This window comes from Clavelina lepadiformis, chromosome 4 (genome assembly GCF_947623445.1).
Source record: "Clavelina lepadiformis chromosome 4, kaClaLepa1.1, whole genome shotgun sequence".
Classification (NCBI taxonomy): Eukaryota; Metazoa; Chordata; class Ascidiacea; order Aplousobranchia; family Clavelinidae; genus Clavelina; species Clavelina lepadiformis.
Window position 1 is genome coordinate 7,044,868 of NC_135243.1, and position 18,862 is coordinate 7,063,729.

The window sequence follows — 18,862 nt, forward strand, 5'->3', positions numbered from 1 at the left end:
CTTTATTAATATAGAAATGTCAAGTAAAATTTCAAACGAGTAACCTCACATAGGCCTATGTTTTGACCTGGGGTAACTTTTAACGGGGCCATAATAGCGGCAAACATTGCACTTGCAGCAGCATCTTTTACACAAAAAGTACCGAGTACCGAAAAAGTACCAAACTACTTTTTCAAAATAGTACCGGTTACCGGAACCGTCGGTAGGCCTACATTTTTTGCCTAGTAGGAACACCGTTACCGACGGTACTTTCAAAGTACCGACTGTCCACCTCTGCTGCTAGTGAGAGAACCGGATGTTAAAGTATTTGAATCCCACCACGGGGCATTTTCCTCTCAAGAGCGCTTTCGCTTATGAGTATCTTAACTTAATTTACCTGTTGAATTATCTGAGTCTATTGTTGTGTGCGGTTAGAATACTCTAACATTTTGTCAGCCGAAAAGTTTTAATATTACAACAGAAATAGTTTACAAGAAAATATTTTTATTGTAGATGCTATACACTTTCTCAATATTACATATAACCAAGAACATAAGTAATACTACTGCTTATAAGATGTCTAACATAGGAGTTGTAATCACCATGACTAGCTCAGACAGCTCGTCTGTTGATTTCGCTGATTCACGCAGTTAACATCTCTCTGTCTGGATGATTTACTCGACTACCTCGGTCTCTGCTTGCTGGTAGAAGTGCGAGCTTATAAAATGTGAAAGCGATGGGAGTTAAAATGTTCGACAAGATAGGCGCTGAGAGTCGTTGCAACTGTCACGAGCAAAACAATATTTTGGCAATGTGAGACACATGTAGTTAAAGTTGAAACATTGAAACATAGATAAATAATTTACTCATTGTTAAAGTTAAGAAGTGGGCATTTCCAATAAAGACTTCTTATCAGCACAGATGCCAGAAAACAAGCTGGGAACGTACTAAAAAGAGTGTTCACACGAAGTTATTCAGAGCAAGTTTCCAATTATCAAACAAAGGTTGAAGTGTTGATCAAAAAACAAGTTCATAAACTTCAATCAATAACGAGAAAACACTTTTCCAAGAAATGATATAATGGTATTAAAATGTACCACCCATGCCACTACACCTCTGTCGCCTCTGATACGAGGTTTGAGTATCAGAGACGTCAAACAGACGTTGTGTTCTCTGCTGGCAAACCTTTGATGTATTAGGCGCTCGATAGCAACAAAGAAATGAAGAGTGTGAGATCTTGAGAGCCACAGAGACAAAACTAAGAATAAAAGCACAAAAATCTCGGGCAGTTTATTTTTAGATAGAAAAGTAAAATTTATGCATTTTAGGCCATGTTAAATTCAAAATTTTTTGGAGGAACATGCTCCCGGACCCCCATAAGTTAGATACCGCATTTTTGAGGTCCACAAACTTAAGTCGCAGCTTTCGTGGCGTAACCACCGATAATTAAAGTGGCAAACAGTAATTGTCTGGATTCGCACGCTACGGTATAGAACTGAAGTGATGGGTTTAATACAAAAGCGGTTTCCTCACTAAATTAACGTGCTGCAAAAATCTGACTCTAGTTTTTGTTTAGCATTAGCTTGTTAGACCAGCTGTCAGTTGGCATCAGATTGCAAAAATTTGCTTACAGGAGAAGGCGTTTAATTTGGATTCTGTATACGTTTTACGCAAGGTAATTAAGCGAATCGCAAGAGGTATTGCTGTTTTACCAATTGTTCTACGAGTTCGTTTTCACCAAGTCTGACTTGACTACACATTCGCTCGTTTTGATGATCCACTCGGCTAACTTTGCTTGCTGATAAAAAGACGAGCTTTTATAATGTGAAGATAAGGAGTTAAAATGTGTGACACGACAGTAACGACTAATTACGACAGGTGCAACGGGAAAAACAATGAAAAATAGCATACACAACGAAGCATGCGGAAATAAGATAAACGTTTCCAGTAAAGATTACATATCACAATACATTTAGGAACACAACCCGGGAACTTACGAAAAGGAGTTTTCACATGAAGCAGTTCAGAGAAAGTTATCAAATATCAATCAGCTGTTCAGGTTTTTATGACAAAACATTTACAAGTTAGATTTTTCAATTTCATATCAATGTTTATCTATCATTTTTTTTGTTGTCCTTTGGTCACACTATTTCATTGTGGGCCTCAAGAAAAAATGACAATAAAAATGGGTCGTGAGTTGGAAAAGGTTGGGAAGCACCGAGTTGGAAAACACTTTGCAAGAAATGGTGAAAGCCTAATGTGATTACGAAATGCCAACAAAACTACTAAATTTGACTGTACACATTTGGATCTATATTTTAGGAAAACATTGTATCATTGCTGTTTTTCACTGTTCCTTTGAACGTAGTAGGCCTTGGTCTACACTGGTTTATAGTGTACCATAAATATTTATTATGTTGCAATCTGACTCTTAAGGATTCACCCGATTCGTCTGCTTTCCGCCCATTGAAATGGGTGGAAATGCGGTATTATTTTCCCATTAGAATGGCAGGAAGTATGCCTTTCTTACCCTAGAGCAGGGGTGTCAAACTCAATCGCACCAGGGGCCAAAACTCAAAACTTATTTAACGCCGCGGGCCGTAAGGATAAAACTTGATTGAACGTTTCGTGACACGAGTATATGAATTGGAACAGTCAGCGAAAGAGCACCAAATTTTTGTTTTTTTTGACGGTTTTGGCTGGGAATAAATCGATTTATTCTATCGTATGATGAGGCAACTGTTGTGCTGCTTTATTGTGCGATTTGTTATAATCTTGTTTTTGCTTGAAAAAAGTAAGTTATACTGCACAATGATCTCGCGGGCCGGAAATAGTTTAATGTATAAAATAGCATTGCGGGCCAAGTTTTATTGTAAAGCGGGCCGGATGTGGCCCGCGGGCCGGGAGTTTGACACCTATGCCCTAGAGTAAAAAATATGCATTTGGAATGGGGAGATGTTTACTTCGGCAGAAATATAATTTGTGGGAAACCCCATTGCTGAAAGCAGGTCCATTTTAATGGGCGGAAAAATAGACGAATGGGGTTCACAAACCATATTTGTGCCAAAGTAAAATTCTCCCCATTCCAAAGGCATATATCTTACTCTAGGAGTCTAGGGTAAGAAAGGCATACTTCCTGCCATTACAATGGGAAAAATTTCCCGTACTCTGGACCATTTTAATGGGCGGAAAGTAGACGAATGGGGTGAAGGATTATAAGAAGGATGCGAATCCCGTCTGGAGTTTTCCTAGACTTCAGTCGAATAGGTTACAACATTATTAAATACTGAAATTCTAATTAATTTCGCTTTTAATGCTTTTTATTATTACTTCAGACAACACGAGAAAATATAACAATGTTATTCTCCAAGGAAAGGGTTTTAAGAACTCAATTGTCAACAAGCGCAACTCCTTACATTACACGAACAATTAAAGAGAACGACCAATTCGTTCACGATCATACATATTCCGTCCCATTTTTGAACTCTCTGAGTGTCTAAAAACGTAGCATGCAAAGGTACACATATACACCGAAGGAAAGAATTAAAGAAATAGAATTCCAACTTGAGGCGTAATGCACTTATCAAAACAGAAAATAATTTGGAATTTTAGACTTGATGATTTATAATTTAGGTGACAATTCTATTGATAAATCATTAATGAAAGAAACTAAGTTTAATAAACGCTGTCTATTTTTATAATGATAATGCGGTTATTAATCATGCAGAAAATGTGCTTTGGTGCATAAGTCGTCAATCACACAGGGATTATTTCGAATTCAGCGAGCTCATAATGCAATGTAAATAACATGTTTACAAAATAGGATGACAATTATAATTATGACAATTATCGCAGTACAATCAGTTCAAAAGTGCAAGGTAGATAAAATGTTTACGGAACAGATTGTCAATCAGCTATTTTTCGATTGGTTAACAATTATGTCTTGCAATAATAGCGCTGTAGGTAGAAGATACATAAATAATTGTAACATCACAACTTGGAAGACAATGGAAAAAGCGTCTTCAATACTTGTTAACATTTTGAAATGATCACGTGAAAAGTATCGAGTACCGAGACCGATTGAAATTTCTTGAAAAAAGTAATTCAGTATAGGGATTTGGTACGTTTTTCAAAAGTACCGACGGTACCGGTGTCGGTACTAAAAAGTACCGTGGTACAGTAATTTCGGTACTCTTTAATACCGCGGTACTGCTTACCTGTGACAGCTGGCTGTGATTGCTCATGTAGAACTCTGCTATCAAGACGTTTACATAAATTGCGCCATCCTTACCCACACCAACTATCTTTAACTATATTCTTTCTAAAAGCCAACGAACAATTTTCTTTGAAAAATCCACATCAACCGCTCACTTTAAAAGTTTATTTTGATGAAAGTTAAATGCCAACTTCTGCCGTTTGGTGTTATTTTTTAATTTACCAAAGCTTAGGTGTATTATAATAGGTTCCAAATATTAAATTAAAATACACCGAAATGTTTTCCCAAATCATTGGGAAATGACGGAAAATATTTTGATGCATGTGATTTAGCTTCAGCCGATTTGTCCACGCGAGCATGAGTTTTTACTAGGCCTAAAACTAGCGTTTTCTTTTACTACCTTGGTTTCCCAGATACGGCAAGGATTTGTTCAGTAGCCTTCAGAATGGGTTTCGGAAACATAAAAATAGCCAGCGGAGTTGAAAAGCTGAATAATTTTTTAGAAGACAAAAGCTACATTGATGGGTAAGTCTTCTGCATGTCTTTAAACTGTTGGGTAATGTCAGGATATAGGCTAGCCTAAGAAGCAGAGTGAATGGTTGTATCGTAAAGTTTATTCTCGGAATGAGAAAAGTCTTTGCAAATTTTAAAGCGATCATCTTTTATGACTCGTTTGTAATAGGCCTAGCCTAGTGCTAACAGTTTTTAGAGCCTATTGAAATATAGGGTCTTTCATAATTTTGAGCTCCGAGTTGAAGGCCTGAATAAGAAGGCGTTATGAGGTAACACAAAAGAAATTATGACGTAATAACCATATGGGAGTGCAAAAGTAAAGGAATCCCGATATATACATTTAATTTGTTAAAATTAGTACCGGTCTGCCGGTCTTGTTCAATTTTTTAATTTGTGAATGTTGTTAAACATCTAACAGTTAAAATCAGTGTAAAGATTTCAATCATAGCCTTAGTGCGAAGGAGCCTTTCTCGAAAGGCCTAAATATGGCAAAATATTTACCATCGAAGCTTGCGCCAACATTATAGTTTTTAGAATATGGGGCGAACGCCCAGATCTATCTATCTATCTGCCCAGAGTGGATCATACAAACTTTTCAACAATTGGCTGTACTGGTATTATAGGTTGAAGTAACGCTTGAAAGGATCAAAGTCAATTGTTTATTTAGGTATGTGCCATCCCAGGCTGATGTTGCCATATTCGAAGCCATGGCTGGTGCCCCAGCTGACAAATTTGCCCACGCCTTTCGCTGGTACAACCACATCAACTCGTACAAGTCTCAATTTGAAAGGTTGGTTAAGTAAAAGCTATTTCTTTTATATTTATGTACAGCCAAGTGATGTTTCTACACCAACGAACTTAGTTATTTTGGGTCAGAAGGTTTGATTTAAATTAAAACCAATTGAATATTTGGTTTTACTTTTGAATAAAACTGCATAGTAAATTACTGCTCTTGAAATGTATGTAAGGTACGTTTTAAAAACCACTCCATCCTGTCCAGCTCACTAAAAACTAGAGTCAGTGGTGCTTGCTTGCTTGATAAATTATCTCGAGTTTGTGTTGTTGGTTAATTGAATTTTTTCAGTAAAATGAGAGATGTTGTTATATCAGCCTACTTTGCCTTTTTGGAACAGTTTGCCAGGAATTAAGAAACCAATAGACCAGTATGGACCAGCAAGTGCTTCTGCAGCAAATGGTGATGCTAGTGACGATGATGATGTGGATCTATTTGGCTCCGACAGTGAAGAAGATGAAGAAGCGGAAAAGATCAGAGCTGAAAGGCTTGCTGCCTACCAAGAACGAAAGAGCAAAAGTGAGCTTTTCTGGATCTCCTGACTAATAGTGTCACATTTGCTTTTTATTTAGAAATGCAATTTTAAAGTATATAATAGAATAACCATGTGTAGTCTGGTATCTGTTAACAAGAAAATTTCTACAAATGATAATATTAATTGTTAAGAATTTTGGTAAAAAAAACACTGGTCTAAAGACAGTAAAAAGTTCTTAATTTGATATTTATTATTCAATGTACTTAGAGAAAGTTATTATTGCCAAGTCCAACATTATCCTGGATGTAAAGCCATGGGATGATGAAACCGACATGAAGGAGTTGGAAAGACTCACCCGAACCGTTGAAACTGATGGACTCCTTTGGGGAGCGTGTAAGATTTCGGCTGTTTTTATGTTTACTTGGCTTTTATCGTCAGAAACGGTATACCTGCTTCACAACAGTTAAAACCTATTTTCTGTGCCTTCTGCTTTTAAAATCAAGTTGTCTGTTTTTTCATAAGTTTTCGGCATGGAGTTTCTAAATTTTATTTGCAAATGTTGTCTCTTTCCGCAGCAAAACTGGTTGCTGTTGGCTATGGCATCCAGAAACTCCAAATTTCTTGTGTCGTAGAAGATGACAAGGTATGTTGCAGTTTCTTGATTAATTCATAATTTACTATCAGCAATTGATGCTATGGTTAAAGGTCATGTTGGTTATTACAACAACAAAAAATTGTCTCGGCTTTTTTCTTACGTTATAGATTTTGTTTTAATTTTGTGCTAATTCATTCAGGTTTCAACCGATTTCCTGGAGGAATCTATCACAGGGTTTGAAGATTTTGTGCAATCAGTTGATATCGTCGCCTTCAACAAAGTTTAAAAATGTCTATTGTGCCTCGTTCCACAACTAAATAAAGTTCTGCAACACTCGCAGTTTTATACTTATTGTTGCCCGAGAGTTATTCCTAAACTCAGTAGGCTTTGCAATGTAGGCTCGATCTAATTTCTATTTGTATAACTTGGGGAGAGTCGAATGATTTTATTCCACCAAATTGTTGCAAAAATAACAACAAATGCAAAAATCTTCATATTGCATTGAACATACTAATATTGTATGCTTACTGAATAGGTCATGGCATATCTGCTCCACTAATACTTTATTTCAGTTTGAAGTGGACAAGCTTAGAACTACATTTTATAACAATTACCCCCTTAAACTGCTTATCAAAATACTGCAATGTTTCCTCATTAAAAAGCACCGAACCCAATGACAACCAACGTACCACAGCCACCTTAAAATTTTCCTGTGCTGGCAAATTGACGTATTGAAAATGCTGCTATTTAATTAACTATTTAATTGTTATCCTTCTACCAAAATTTCTAATTATTTCTGTGACATATACCGGGTATCCATTGCCCTATGTACGAAACTGGACGATCAATTTACGTTCCAGTGTGACGCGGCCATTACATGTACTGGTAAAATCACTCGCCCTTTTAGCACAGTCATTTGTATATGACCCTACATGTTGTGCAATTAGTAATCTTATGCTCTGCAAGGAAGGATCAGTCTAAAGTCCGATACATGTCAGTGTTCAATACAAAATGAAGATTTCTGAACCTGTTGTCATTATTGGAACATTTTGGTACAATTAATTATTATTTGGTTTCCTGTTTGGGCTACACCCTGAGGTTCACACTTAATGTAAATCATAGCAAAGCAAATCCACTGAACCTTTTGCTTTTGCGGCTGAACAGGAGGCCGTCGCTTCACTCTGATCAACTGGCTGCAATGGTGTTGTCACTGATAGGCCTTATTTTTGCATTCAAACAACATTGATAGTTGTTACTTGACAAATATGTATCTCATTATAATTTAAGAAAAACGTCTATAATTGTTTTTTTGCAAGTTTGCTGCTGTTCACCTATTAGCGAATGAACAACGAAATAACCAAGCTTTTGACCACGTAAAATACGTAGAAATTAAAGACAAATGCTTAACAGCACCAAATCCATAAATGTTCGAGTCAAGTAGACAAAGGCTTAACATTATTGCAACAAAACATGTTTGAATTATTTTGCGCGTTTTTATTCTTGAACACTCGTGACGTACTGACCACAGGTGATCTCTTAGAGAAGCGTTTCATTGTAAGTTCCCGTTCAATCAGTAAAAAGCTTCCCGCGTAATATGTTTGTGAAGTTCGGTTCAGCTCAGTTACGTCCAATGAAGCTTCTTTAGTCAAAAAGGCACACCTACATTTTACACAGTAAGAGGCTGCGTGTAATGGCTGTTTTATTTGTTTGGTATCATCGTCTGATCGTCAACGCTTTTAGCAAACGTACGGTTGGTTACCGAATGGTCAGTCTGACTTGAAGCCAAACATTAAGGAATAATATAATGAATCCAGTTCAAAATGCTAAATTGTACAGCCTAGATTAAAGATAGCCTAAGCCAAATGCCATTCCATAATTGTTCAGGGCGTAGCCCTTGAATCTTAGATGCAAATACGGACACTCTCAACAAGAAAAATTATCAACTGAAACCTTAGCATTAATGAAACATGCTCCAAATTACGCTATGCATCATACAGAAATGAAACACAATCAACACATGCCGATATATAGGCTCAATGGTCTAATCCCAACTTAATTAACGTTGACAACTTTATTTATTATTGTCATTAAAATATTTTTATCGAAACCACACAAAATCGATACACTTTTAAATTTGAGTCAAATATTATATAACATAAAATTAAAAGCTTATAACTTGCCTTTGGTTGTATAAATCAGACAAATTTTGCGCAGAAAGGCAATGCAAGATATAGTAAAATATCAATGTCGGTTTCTTTGACAACTGATTCAATACAATAGAGAAAGCAAAAAAACATTTATCGCTTTATGTGACCAAAATGTTATTGTGCTCATTGATTTATATTTAGATGCCGTTTGATATTTTACTCGTGCTTAGATTTTATGCAGACTGTCGATAATAGCTGAAAAACAAGCTTACAAACATCTTTTCAAAACGCCGTTATAATTGAGATTCTATTGACGCGAGGCGGTATCTAATCAAGAAATACAATCGTCCTTTTCTGTAAAACACGTAGCTAAGTGCTGTGTTTGTCGGTCAGCAAGGAATTCCATTGATATGGACCGATTGAACGGTCAGGCTATGACGTCCGTGTATCGACCATTTGATGCGAGCGACTTTAACGATTGTTAGAACAAACAATACAGTGTTTGTCTGCTTGCGGACATGTACAACATAACACATTGAGTTTAAACTGACTAACGTGGTCTAACCGCCATTTAATGGCAATTTTTCTTCAATCATTTTATAAAATCTTGGAGATGGCTACCAGCAAGCTCTCTTGCCTAAGTGGAGTCAGCAGTTGTAGTCGAAAACTGGATACTGTTTGTTGACTTAATTTTATGCTGTCGATTTCACGTCGAAATTGTTAAGGTTCCGAACTTTAACGCCGTCATTTAGTTGAAATCAGATGACCAAAGACATTTTTGAAGACAACTTTAATTTTTTGCAGTCTTTGTCACTAAGTACTGTATACATACTATTATTGGTAAACCGTGTGTTACAAAATCTGTTTCAAGTTAACAGAAAAACTTGCATTAAAAAAAATTAAACAAGTTTTTAGAAGAATGATAGTTAGGTTACGCGCCAATTAGTAAACATAAGTGGATCTGCAACATTTGTTAAACATAATGATGTCTTCACGTAAAGTTTCAACTCAGGGTAAAGACAAAGGAAAACGGGATCGGTAAGTTTACCAACTTCTCTACTATTTCTTACTTCATTAATTTTATGTTTTATACCGCATTAAAGTAACAAAATTTGGGCGTTTTTATTACCTTATTTTAATTAATAGAAATTTGATTGATATCGGTATTAACAAGCATGATAAAGTGTCTATTGTTTTAAAATTTACGTGAAAATCAGTTTCGTATACACATTGAAATTAACAAGGAAAGTCGGTTATACAGTATCATTATAAAGTATACTCTATTCCTTGTTCATATTTGGTTGCACTTAACATTATTGTTTTTGCAAGAAAAATAATTAGCACAAATCAGCGTGTACATTTCGGGCTACCAACACAGCCTAATAATTTTCAAAATTATTGTGATTTAATATATACCCTAAACAATTTAAGAGTGTTAGCCCAAAATAAACAAGCTCAATTTTATATACAATTTCTTACGGAAATCAAGAAAAATGTTAACGTCTTTTACAATACCTATTTTATGTATTTTGTTGAACTTGGATTTTTTACAGCAAATGAAATTTATGCTATGAAATTTTGGCTTGTGTTTACGCTACTTTATATCTATATATGGGCTGAGCTTTGTGAGTACAACTTGATTTATAGTATTAAATCAATGTCTTGAGTACATTCTTATATATATGCAGGCTTTCTGTAGCATAAAATGTATCCCAGGATACTTTTTAAGGTGATATTAACACAAGTGAGTTCTGTAAACAAAGAAAATTAATGTTGGCTGTAGCTTATAGCTACCAAAAAACAATCAACTTTGTAAAAATATCTCTACCGCAAGGTAGCGTTAAAGATTGACATTAACTTACAATGCGTTTCTGGACCACTAAAACAGCACGCCTCGCCTTTTAAGTACAAGCATTCAACTTGCATTTGCCACTGATCAACATTTTCTGCATTTTTATCATTTTTATTTACATCATTTTTCTCAAAACCTATTCGTTCGTATAAAAATTTTGTAGCTTTTACTTGAAATTAAGAAGTTTGGTTCGGGTAGATTCTATTTTTATAAATCTTATCTTACGCTAAACCGTCATAAATTACAAATATGGTGATATACCTATTTTTCGTTGGTTAATATGTTTGAGAAAAGGCCGAAGCTTTTCAAACTTACTCGTTCTTTGCGTTTGTCTGAGACACTTCTATGAATACTGTAGGATAGGAGTAGGAATACTGGATAATACAATTTTAAGAATATTGTAGAATACTGTAATTAGTTGTAATACCGATGTTTTGCTTTGCAACCTTCAGCTTAGTGAAAAAATAGGTATCTGTGCTACTTCGTTTAAAAAAATTGTTCGTTACCGTGAGGTCAGTTATTTTTTGTGCAAAAAATTTCACAATAATTCATTTTTGAGTAAAATGACCTAACGCCATGGACCGTAAAAAGCTTATAACCAGAATACTTTGCATATTAAAGCAAATAAGAGCGCTACATACTGTATAAAGAAAAAAAAATCATCTTCTAAAAACAGCGACAAAAATTCGTACAACCACAGAGAAATTGGTGCGCTATATATCATTTTTAAATATGTGGCTCTTTGTGCGGTTTCATTACTTTTATACATGAATGATTTAGTAAGTTTTGCGTCATCTACCAGGCGTTCTTTTTGCGCCACACAACTTGTAGATTGTCGCTCTTGCAACCAGGGCTAAGGTATGGTTAGTTGCTTGTCGGTTGCGCTTATGTTGAAGCTGAGCTTAGGTTGATATAAAGTTGTTGGAAAATGATTCAATTAGTGTTGACATAAAGGTTAAGTTAACAAAAATACCCATGTTTTAAACACTGCACTCTTGATTTCCTCCCGCTAGGTGGAGATAAAACACGATATTCTTTTACTTCGTAAATAATTTTGAAATGAAATCCTCAACAGGCTGGCAAGTTCAGACTCGATGGTTACTGCCTTGAAAAACGTCGCTGTATTCGTATGGTATTTGATGAACGATGTTATTGGAGTATGCAAGGACAGAGTTTGAGGGTTGAAATACTTCCTTTTTGCTGGTACTTTACTTGTAAAGCTAAAAAGTACTGTAATTATCATTAAATTAATTGTGTGGCCTTGCAAAACTATCCCCATGAAAATTCTTTTCGCACGGCAATGACTGATGGCTTTGTTTCATAACCATATAGACCTGTACACATGGTGGTGCAAAGTATATTCGACATGTCAAACCTACATCGTAATACGAAACGAATTTGTAAAGGCAAGAAATTCCTTTTTATGGTGATGACAAATTGTCTGTCAAGTTGGGGGGGGGGGGGAGTAACAATTTTCAAAATTCCAATTTTTAAAACAGCTCGAATGATAAAAATGTTGTGTTCTTTGGAAACATAAATTTTTTCTGGTAAGCAGTAAGAATTTCGGTGGTGACCAATTCCAGTCTTACTTTTGATGTGCTGGCCGTGCCCTTCCTACGTAATTGCGGTTACGAATGACGCAGACAGCGGTGTAGAAGTGTCATTTTAATTGCTCCAGCCAAACAGAGCAAAATTCCAGATTTACTTAACGCTTCAAAGGACCATAGCTTGATTTAGCGCTATTCGCAACCTTTATAATGAATGCATAAGTATACAAATTTATCATTCAGCGGCCAAGTATATATCTATTGACTATGTACTTCTGTTACCAAGCACAATTGTCATAAATAATACGAAGGCTGTCGGTTTTGAACAATTAGAAATGACAGCATTCCGTCAAATTTCGTTTCTACATGCTTAGCTCAGCGCATTTTGATTGCCATCTGCTCCCACAAAGTCAGCAGCGTCGCAGCGCTGTAATTACCAAACTAACACATTGGTACTAAAGTATTAAATACCTTTTCCGTCCTGTCCAAAACTTCGTTAAAAACACTTTTATTATTTCTTTTCCGGAATCATAAAGATTAATGGTTTACCGAAAATCAACCAACAACAGGACACACAGCGTCTTTGTACTGTACGATATTTCGAACAATCAAACAAACAACAAAGCATCGTTAGGCCACTTCACATGACTTACATTGAGACAGTATACTCTTAAGGTTTTGGTAATGTCGATTTGAGTTATGGTTCTGTTATGTGACTATTTTGGGCATAGCCTTTTGATATGTAATCTCTGTTTTTGCGTCAAATAAACCTTTCTTGGACAAAAGACTACGTAAGTTGCGTAACACTTATTAAGTTATCGTTGCCTTGGTGATCAATGGAACTGAGGCGATGGCCATATATCTTCATGACGTAACTAGTTTGTGATGATATGATAACTGCAGTTGTTTTCAAGCAAACGGGGAGGAAATTGCTGAATTCCGTGCACGAAGTCAAACTCAAGTTGGAGTTATTGACAGTTGAGCTTCCAGCCAAAAATGTTTTCTGACGCCAGTCGTAAATTGAAGATTTTGCCGCTTATAGGGAGTTGTCATTAAATGTTTGTTTTGTAACAATGTGCGTTATGACGTAATATGTCCTTGCACAAACACAATCCCGCCTTGGCACAATAACCATCGCCTTCAGTATACCGTCACTTGGTTGTGATTGTTTGTTATGGGCTGGTTTTGTTCGGTGTCATCATTGACAATATGCGGTCAGGTTTTGTGGTTTAGTCACTAGTGCATTTGAGTTCGAGTGTGATAACACAAAAGGCTTTGAGAGCTTTTCGTAAATATGACAGCTTTTGTTATAGAAAGTTCAAATAAATTGGTTTTTGTTAGACATATTTACACAAAATTCCGTTTTTAAAGAGAGAATAAGACACTTTGAGGAAGAATATAAACGTCTTGTAGGCAATCACAATTCCTTGGGCATGCCTTGAAATTCCAGAAATACCCTCAACAATTTCATTGCTTATGATTTATAAGCTCTGCTCTGAAGGTATGACGTCCCAAAAGTCCCAATTTCTTTTCCCCATAAGATAAATCTTTAGAAAAGTAAACTTGGTAAGATTTGTTTGTCAACGTTGATATCTCAGAGCTAAGCTATCGATTTTCTGGAAAGACATTCAAATGAGATGTTGGTAGCATACGATTCTAAGTGTAGAGTCGACACTTACTTCCATGCCTTGACACTTTCTCACTTGGCAGTTAATACTTTTACAAACAATTCCAGTGTTTTTAATCTATTTTATTCATTTAAATACATTTTTATATATTGTTTTGTAAAATTGAAGCAAAAGTGTGTTACCGACATTATAGTTGGCCAAGAATCGAAACAATATTTGTGAATACTGCTTCATTTTGCCTCGTATGACGCAACCATGCCGTCGCAAAAGGGCGCTAAAGAAGAATCGTAAGACGTTATTTTGGGTTGTTAAAGTTGTTGTTGTAGTGTTGCCTGTAAAATTATGTAGCAATAAATAAATTAAACTTATATATGCTGTTGCTGCTGTATACTATTAGTCATTAGCAACAAGCTGAAATTTGAAAACCTGACATCAAAGTAGAATTTACAAAAACAAAACATAGGCTACGCTACCATAATAGGGTGCACATTTTCTTAAACGAGGTTTGTTGTCTATTCAACTGTATTGGTTTGGGATGTAGTTTAAAGATGTCTAACCTACACGAACCTACAGGTTCAAATCAGACTTTATAGCCTGTACTGGAAATTTTTGTTTTTCCCAATACGTCATTGGAGAATGTTCATTCCCGGCGATGAAATGAGCCTATTTAGAGGAATGAAAGCTGACCGCAAATTCATGCTCAAGTGTTACTAAATTCAGGTTTCTAAAGGCATCCGGGCCCCAGATGGTCCGTTGTTTGCCAATTCAGCAACAACAAATATATATTTAACGTCTTTTTGTCTCGTCGCTTGTACAAAAATTAAAGCTAATTTGTTTTATTTGTCTCACAGTTTGCTGTATTGATTATAGTAAACTGTCAATAAGCTTACATTATTATACGTATTATATAAGTGAAGCATTAAAAGGTTTTATCTTCAAAAGGATGAAATATAATTAATTTTGGGACATAGTTCGATCATTAATAGCTACATAAGACAATTTAAAATAAGTAAAAATTGTTTAACGTTTAAAAACCTGGTACGCTTTTCGTCTAGACCAGGGTTATTCGCACCCTTGCTGGGGACAATATTGTCCATCAAGAGGGCAATTGTGACAATGTTTGAAGTTGGGGGGGCGATTTTAGTCTTTAAGGGGGTGGAAGACGCTGTTATCATTGCCTACCAAGTTGTGATTTTATAATTATGTATCTGTTATTTACCGCGCTGTTATTGCATAAAGTCATACTTGCTTTGTTTCTGATTGTTCTTTCTTTTTTGGCATAATTTCAAAGCATATTGTACATCGCAAGAAGCAAATACATTCGTAGAAAAATAATCATAGGGTCAATTTTGTCCCATCAACTCCGAAAAAAGGGTGATTTCACAAAAACGTTTGAAGACCACTGCTGGTCTAGACTCTAGACATCCATCGCCGATTAACTGCGATATAGGTTCCGCCTTCAAACAGCTATTAACGGTTAATAGAAAATTTTGTTGACAAAAATTAAGTTTATCACCATTTTTATTCTTTTATGCTTCCGATACAGACAACAGATTCTTGTTTAACGAATCTTTTAATGAGCCCTCAATTTTTCAGGTATTTACTTGCGAAAGTGAATGCCACCGTTGGTTAATATAATAGCAAATTTGCAGACTTGGCGTTCACTTTTCTTCAAGGTTGGATTTAAGTAAACATTACATAGTTACGTAAAAATTACGTAGCACTCGCACGTTGACGTTCCGCCTGCGACGCAAATGACTCGCCGAACGATCACGTTTACCATAATTCTTCTTCCTTGGTAAAAGTAACCGTCAGCGCAAAGTGTGGTGCATAGCAACGGCAGTGTTTGATGGTTATAATGCCCATAGCTCAGTAAAGTAATTTATGGTTCGTAGTCTGACATGTGCTACACTTGTGAGATGTTAAGTTACTGTTGTGCGTTTATCAATAATTCATGTTCTTGTCGTAAAACGAGTTTTTGCTCGTGAAAAAGTCAAGCCATTGCCAATGGTTACTAAGTTACCGATTTGCTGTTTGATGCAATGCATACGACATAATAATGGGTTATGTAAAATGTTTCTGGCCGTTTTGGTAAAATCTTCCTTTGCTTTGAAAATTGAACGAAATCTCAAATACCAGAACACAAACGTAAGGGCAGGGTGTAATTGATGGCCGAGATGACATTAAATCATATTTATCATCGGTCAATATTTGTCTTCTCGCTTTTATCGTTCCAAATTCTGCGTAATATCGCGCTTTAACGGTATGCGTCGCTATGGCAACGACTGGTAAAGTTATCATATTAATTCGATCGAGCGTTGTTAAAAGGAGTCATTTTTAGTCTTTAGCTGTATTTTGTGGTTTTGGGTATTCGCACAGAAAGCTGAACTTTTCTTCGGAATTCAAGAGTGCATGAAAGCAAACAGCAGCTAACAACTTCCGTTGACGCAATGGTTTTTTTTATAGAGTCAAATGCCATGACCATCAACATATTTCCTTGGCATCTCAAAGTTAAATTTTAAAGTAGCACACTGCACACCAAAATAAACGTTTCTGGGAAAAACTCACGCAAAGGTGATGGAAATTAGTTCAATAACAAAGAATTCAAATTTGCAATTGTCTCGCTTTTTGTTACATCTTTTGCTTTAGGCTATGCTCTTCTTTTTTATTGAGCGTCTATTGTTAACAACAACTATTGCTTTAATTCATAAATTTATCTTTTGACTTTATAATGTCATAACCCAGCAATCAAACCCTTTTGTGACAAAATAAAAGATATCATCAAGAATCGTTCGAGCGCAAACAAAATGTCTTTTTTATAGGAGGGTCCATAGCTGTATTGTTCGCACAGAGCAACGATCTGCTAGGTCTATTTGTGCCTGCCTATCAGGCATTGTCTGATCAAAGAAAGAACGAAAAAGAAAAAAAGAGCGCTAATGTATGACCACTTCGTCACAAAGACGGCCGCAGTCTCCCTAAAACTTGCGATAGGTGATGTCGAAATTCTGAACTTGACAACATATCGAAGTAAGACGTGCGAACGCTTCACTTGAAATTTTGTGGTACTTTTTTGGATCGTAGCTTTAACATCTTTTTGCTATTTTTGGCAATTCTGTAAGGAAATCACAATGTCCGGCGGAGAATCGTAAGTTTTTTTACTTTGTTTGAAATTTGTTTTCACATTTTTCACTTGTTGATTTGTTTTTGAGACTTTACCACGTTTTCGATTTACGGAGTATATGCGATGCTTTAGAGTTTTTTCTGCTTTCTTTTAATGTAATTTTGAATTAGAATCATAAAGCAGTGGTACGTGGAAACGTTGTGAAAATGATTACCTCACCCGCACAGCCATGTCACTATAGTGATGAACTATAGCAGGGGTGTCAAACTCAATCGCACCAGGGGCCAAAACTCAAAACTTATTTAACGCCGCGGGCCGTAAGGATAAAACTTGATTGAACGTTTCGTGACACGAGTATATGAATTGGAACAGTCAGCGAAAGAGCACCAAATTTTTGTTTTTTTTGACGGTTTTGGCTGGGAATAAATCGATTTATTCTATCGTATGATGAGGCAACTGTTGTGCTGCTTTATTGTGCGATTTGTTATAATCTTGTTTTTGCTTGAAAAAAGTAAGTTATACTGCACAATGATCTCGCGGGCCGGAAATAGTTTAATGTATAAAATAGCATTGCGGGCCAAGTTTTATTGTAAAGCGGGCCGGATGTGGCCCGCGGGCCGGGAGTTTGACACCTATGAACTATAGTAATGAATGCTTGATTTAAAAAGCTTTTGTTTGAGAATTATGCGACGGAAAAGAGCAGAGAGCAGTTTTCATAAGCTTGATTTACGGTTGGTTATCCTAGTGCCGGTTTAACTAACTGCGGTACCCCTGACAAATTTTCAACGGGGTCCTGAAAATTTTATTTTAAGGTAGACATTTTAAGCTAAATTCTACAAGCAATTAATTAACAAACACTATAGTTGCAAACGTTTTCAAAAAAATCGCTTTAACTTTGCTATATATAAGTAGCCTAATATATAAGGAAACTAATATCGTAAAATTAAAAAACTCTTCAACCGAATTAAACCTAGAATTAACCTGAGAGGAGCCATTCAAAGTGCCTAGTGCGATAACCCTAGGGGTTATCCCACCAATTCAAACAAATATGCAGACCTTTGTCTTAACTTAACTTTAACTAAGTTATAAGCTATTAGCTAAGGATTGTTTTCTTAAATTGTTTTACATTCCCATGGTTGCATAATAGGTCTACGCGTTAAGTTATCCTAAAAAAGATCTATTGTCAGGGTTAACGAAACAAAAGCTGTTCATTTCGAAACCTTGCTTTGGAGATGGTCGGTAATTGTAAGATTGATGAAATTATGCATGTCTTCATAGGAATTTGCTAAGTCTATTCAACTAAAGCCTTTTCGTAAAAAAATGGCATTTTCCCTTCCGTTTAGCGTATTGCTTGCATGCAGGAATATTTGTGGTGACATAGCAGTTGGTATTTCACTTCTGCTTCTCACAGTTAATGGAGAAAAATTAATAATACGATACCAAGCAATAAGAAAATCTATAGTTGCAATAAAATCGACGTAGGTACAAAACCAAAAGTTATGGTAGACATGTAGAGTAGCTTGTCCGAATCTTTCTACTGAGGAATGTCTTTGCACAAACTTCACTCGGAGATGATTCCTTAGGTTACTGCTCGAGCCCGGGTTATCGAGTTTGTCTTCGTGTATTTTTTGAAATATTTGGTTGAATAAAAGGCGTCTTTGATTAGAAGCCGCACAAAATGCTTTTGAAAAAAACAGAAACCACGTCTTCTATTCGAGCATGTAGCAAATACGGTAATGTTTTCTAACCGCTCTGCTACGGAACTGACTGCAATGGGAATACGATGGAACGCGGAAGCATTTCCACGAATTTGTTGATATTCCAAACCATTTAACAATACATGTTTTTATCCATCTTTGGTCAATTTTCTTTCTTGGTCTTCAGGATGGCGTCTAAGCACAGAATACCAGAATGGTTGTAGAGGGCGCCATTGTGCGCTTTCCATGACAACGGTGCAGCTTATGCATGAAAAACATGCGAGCGAGTTTGACATATG

General features: G+C 36.0%; 2 protein-coding genes across 6 annotated transcripts in view; both read left to right on the plus strand.

Annotated features, from left to right (window-relative positions):
• Positions 1 to 4,561: 4,561 nt before the first annotated feature.
• Positions 4,562 to 6,910, plus strand: LOC143452910 (elongation factor 1-beta-like). The gene is made up of 6 exons (XM_076954052.1): positions 4,562 to 4,720; positions 5,376 to 5,498; positions 5,842 to 6,020; positions 6,244 to 6,369; positions 6,552 to 6,619; positions 6,771 to 6,910. The coding sequence occupies exons 1-6, from the start codon at positions 4,641 to 4,643 to the stop codon at positions 6,855 to 6,857; spliced, it is 663 nt and encodes a 220-aa protein (XP_076810167.1). The 5' UTR covers positions 4,562 to 4,640; the 3' UTR covers positions 6,858 to 6,910.
• Positions 6,911 to 9,648: 2,738 nt separating this feature from the next.
• Positions 9,649 to 18,862, plus strand: part of LOC143451552 (kinesin-like protein KIF28) — a 28,808-nt gene continuing 19,594 nt past the window's right edge. For 3 of the 5 annotated variants that reach the window (XM_076952191.1, XM_076952187.1, XM_076952192.1), the window contains exon 1: positions 9,649 to 9,756. In XM_076952191.1, coding sequence (XP_076808306.1) covers positions 9,701 to 9,756 — 56 coding nt within the window. In that variant the 5' untranslated portion in view covers positions 9,649 to 9,700. Of the gene's footprint in view, positions 9,757 to 13,929; positions 14,033 to 16,701; positions 16,891 to 18,862 lie in introns of those variants that run through there. The other 2 variants (XM_076952188.1, XM_076952190.1) reach the window with 2 other exon arrangements.

Coding starts and splice junctions, on each gene's coding strand:
- LOC143452910 (XM_076954052.1), top strand. CDS start 4,641: ATGGGTTTCGGAAACATAAAAATAGCCAGCGGAGTTGAAAAGCTGAAT. Junction 4,721..5,375: donor GACAAAAGCTACATTGATGG/GTAAGTCTTCTG, acceptor TTGTTTATTTAG/GTATGTGCCATCCCAGGCTG. Junction 5,499..5,841: donor TACAAGTCTCAATTTGAAAG/GTTGGTTAAGTA, acceptor TTTTTGGAACAG/TTTGCCAGGAATTAAGAAAC.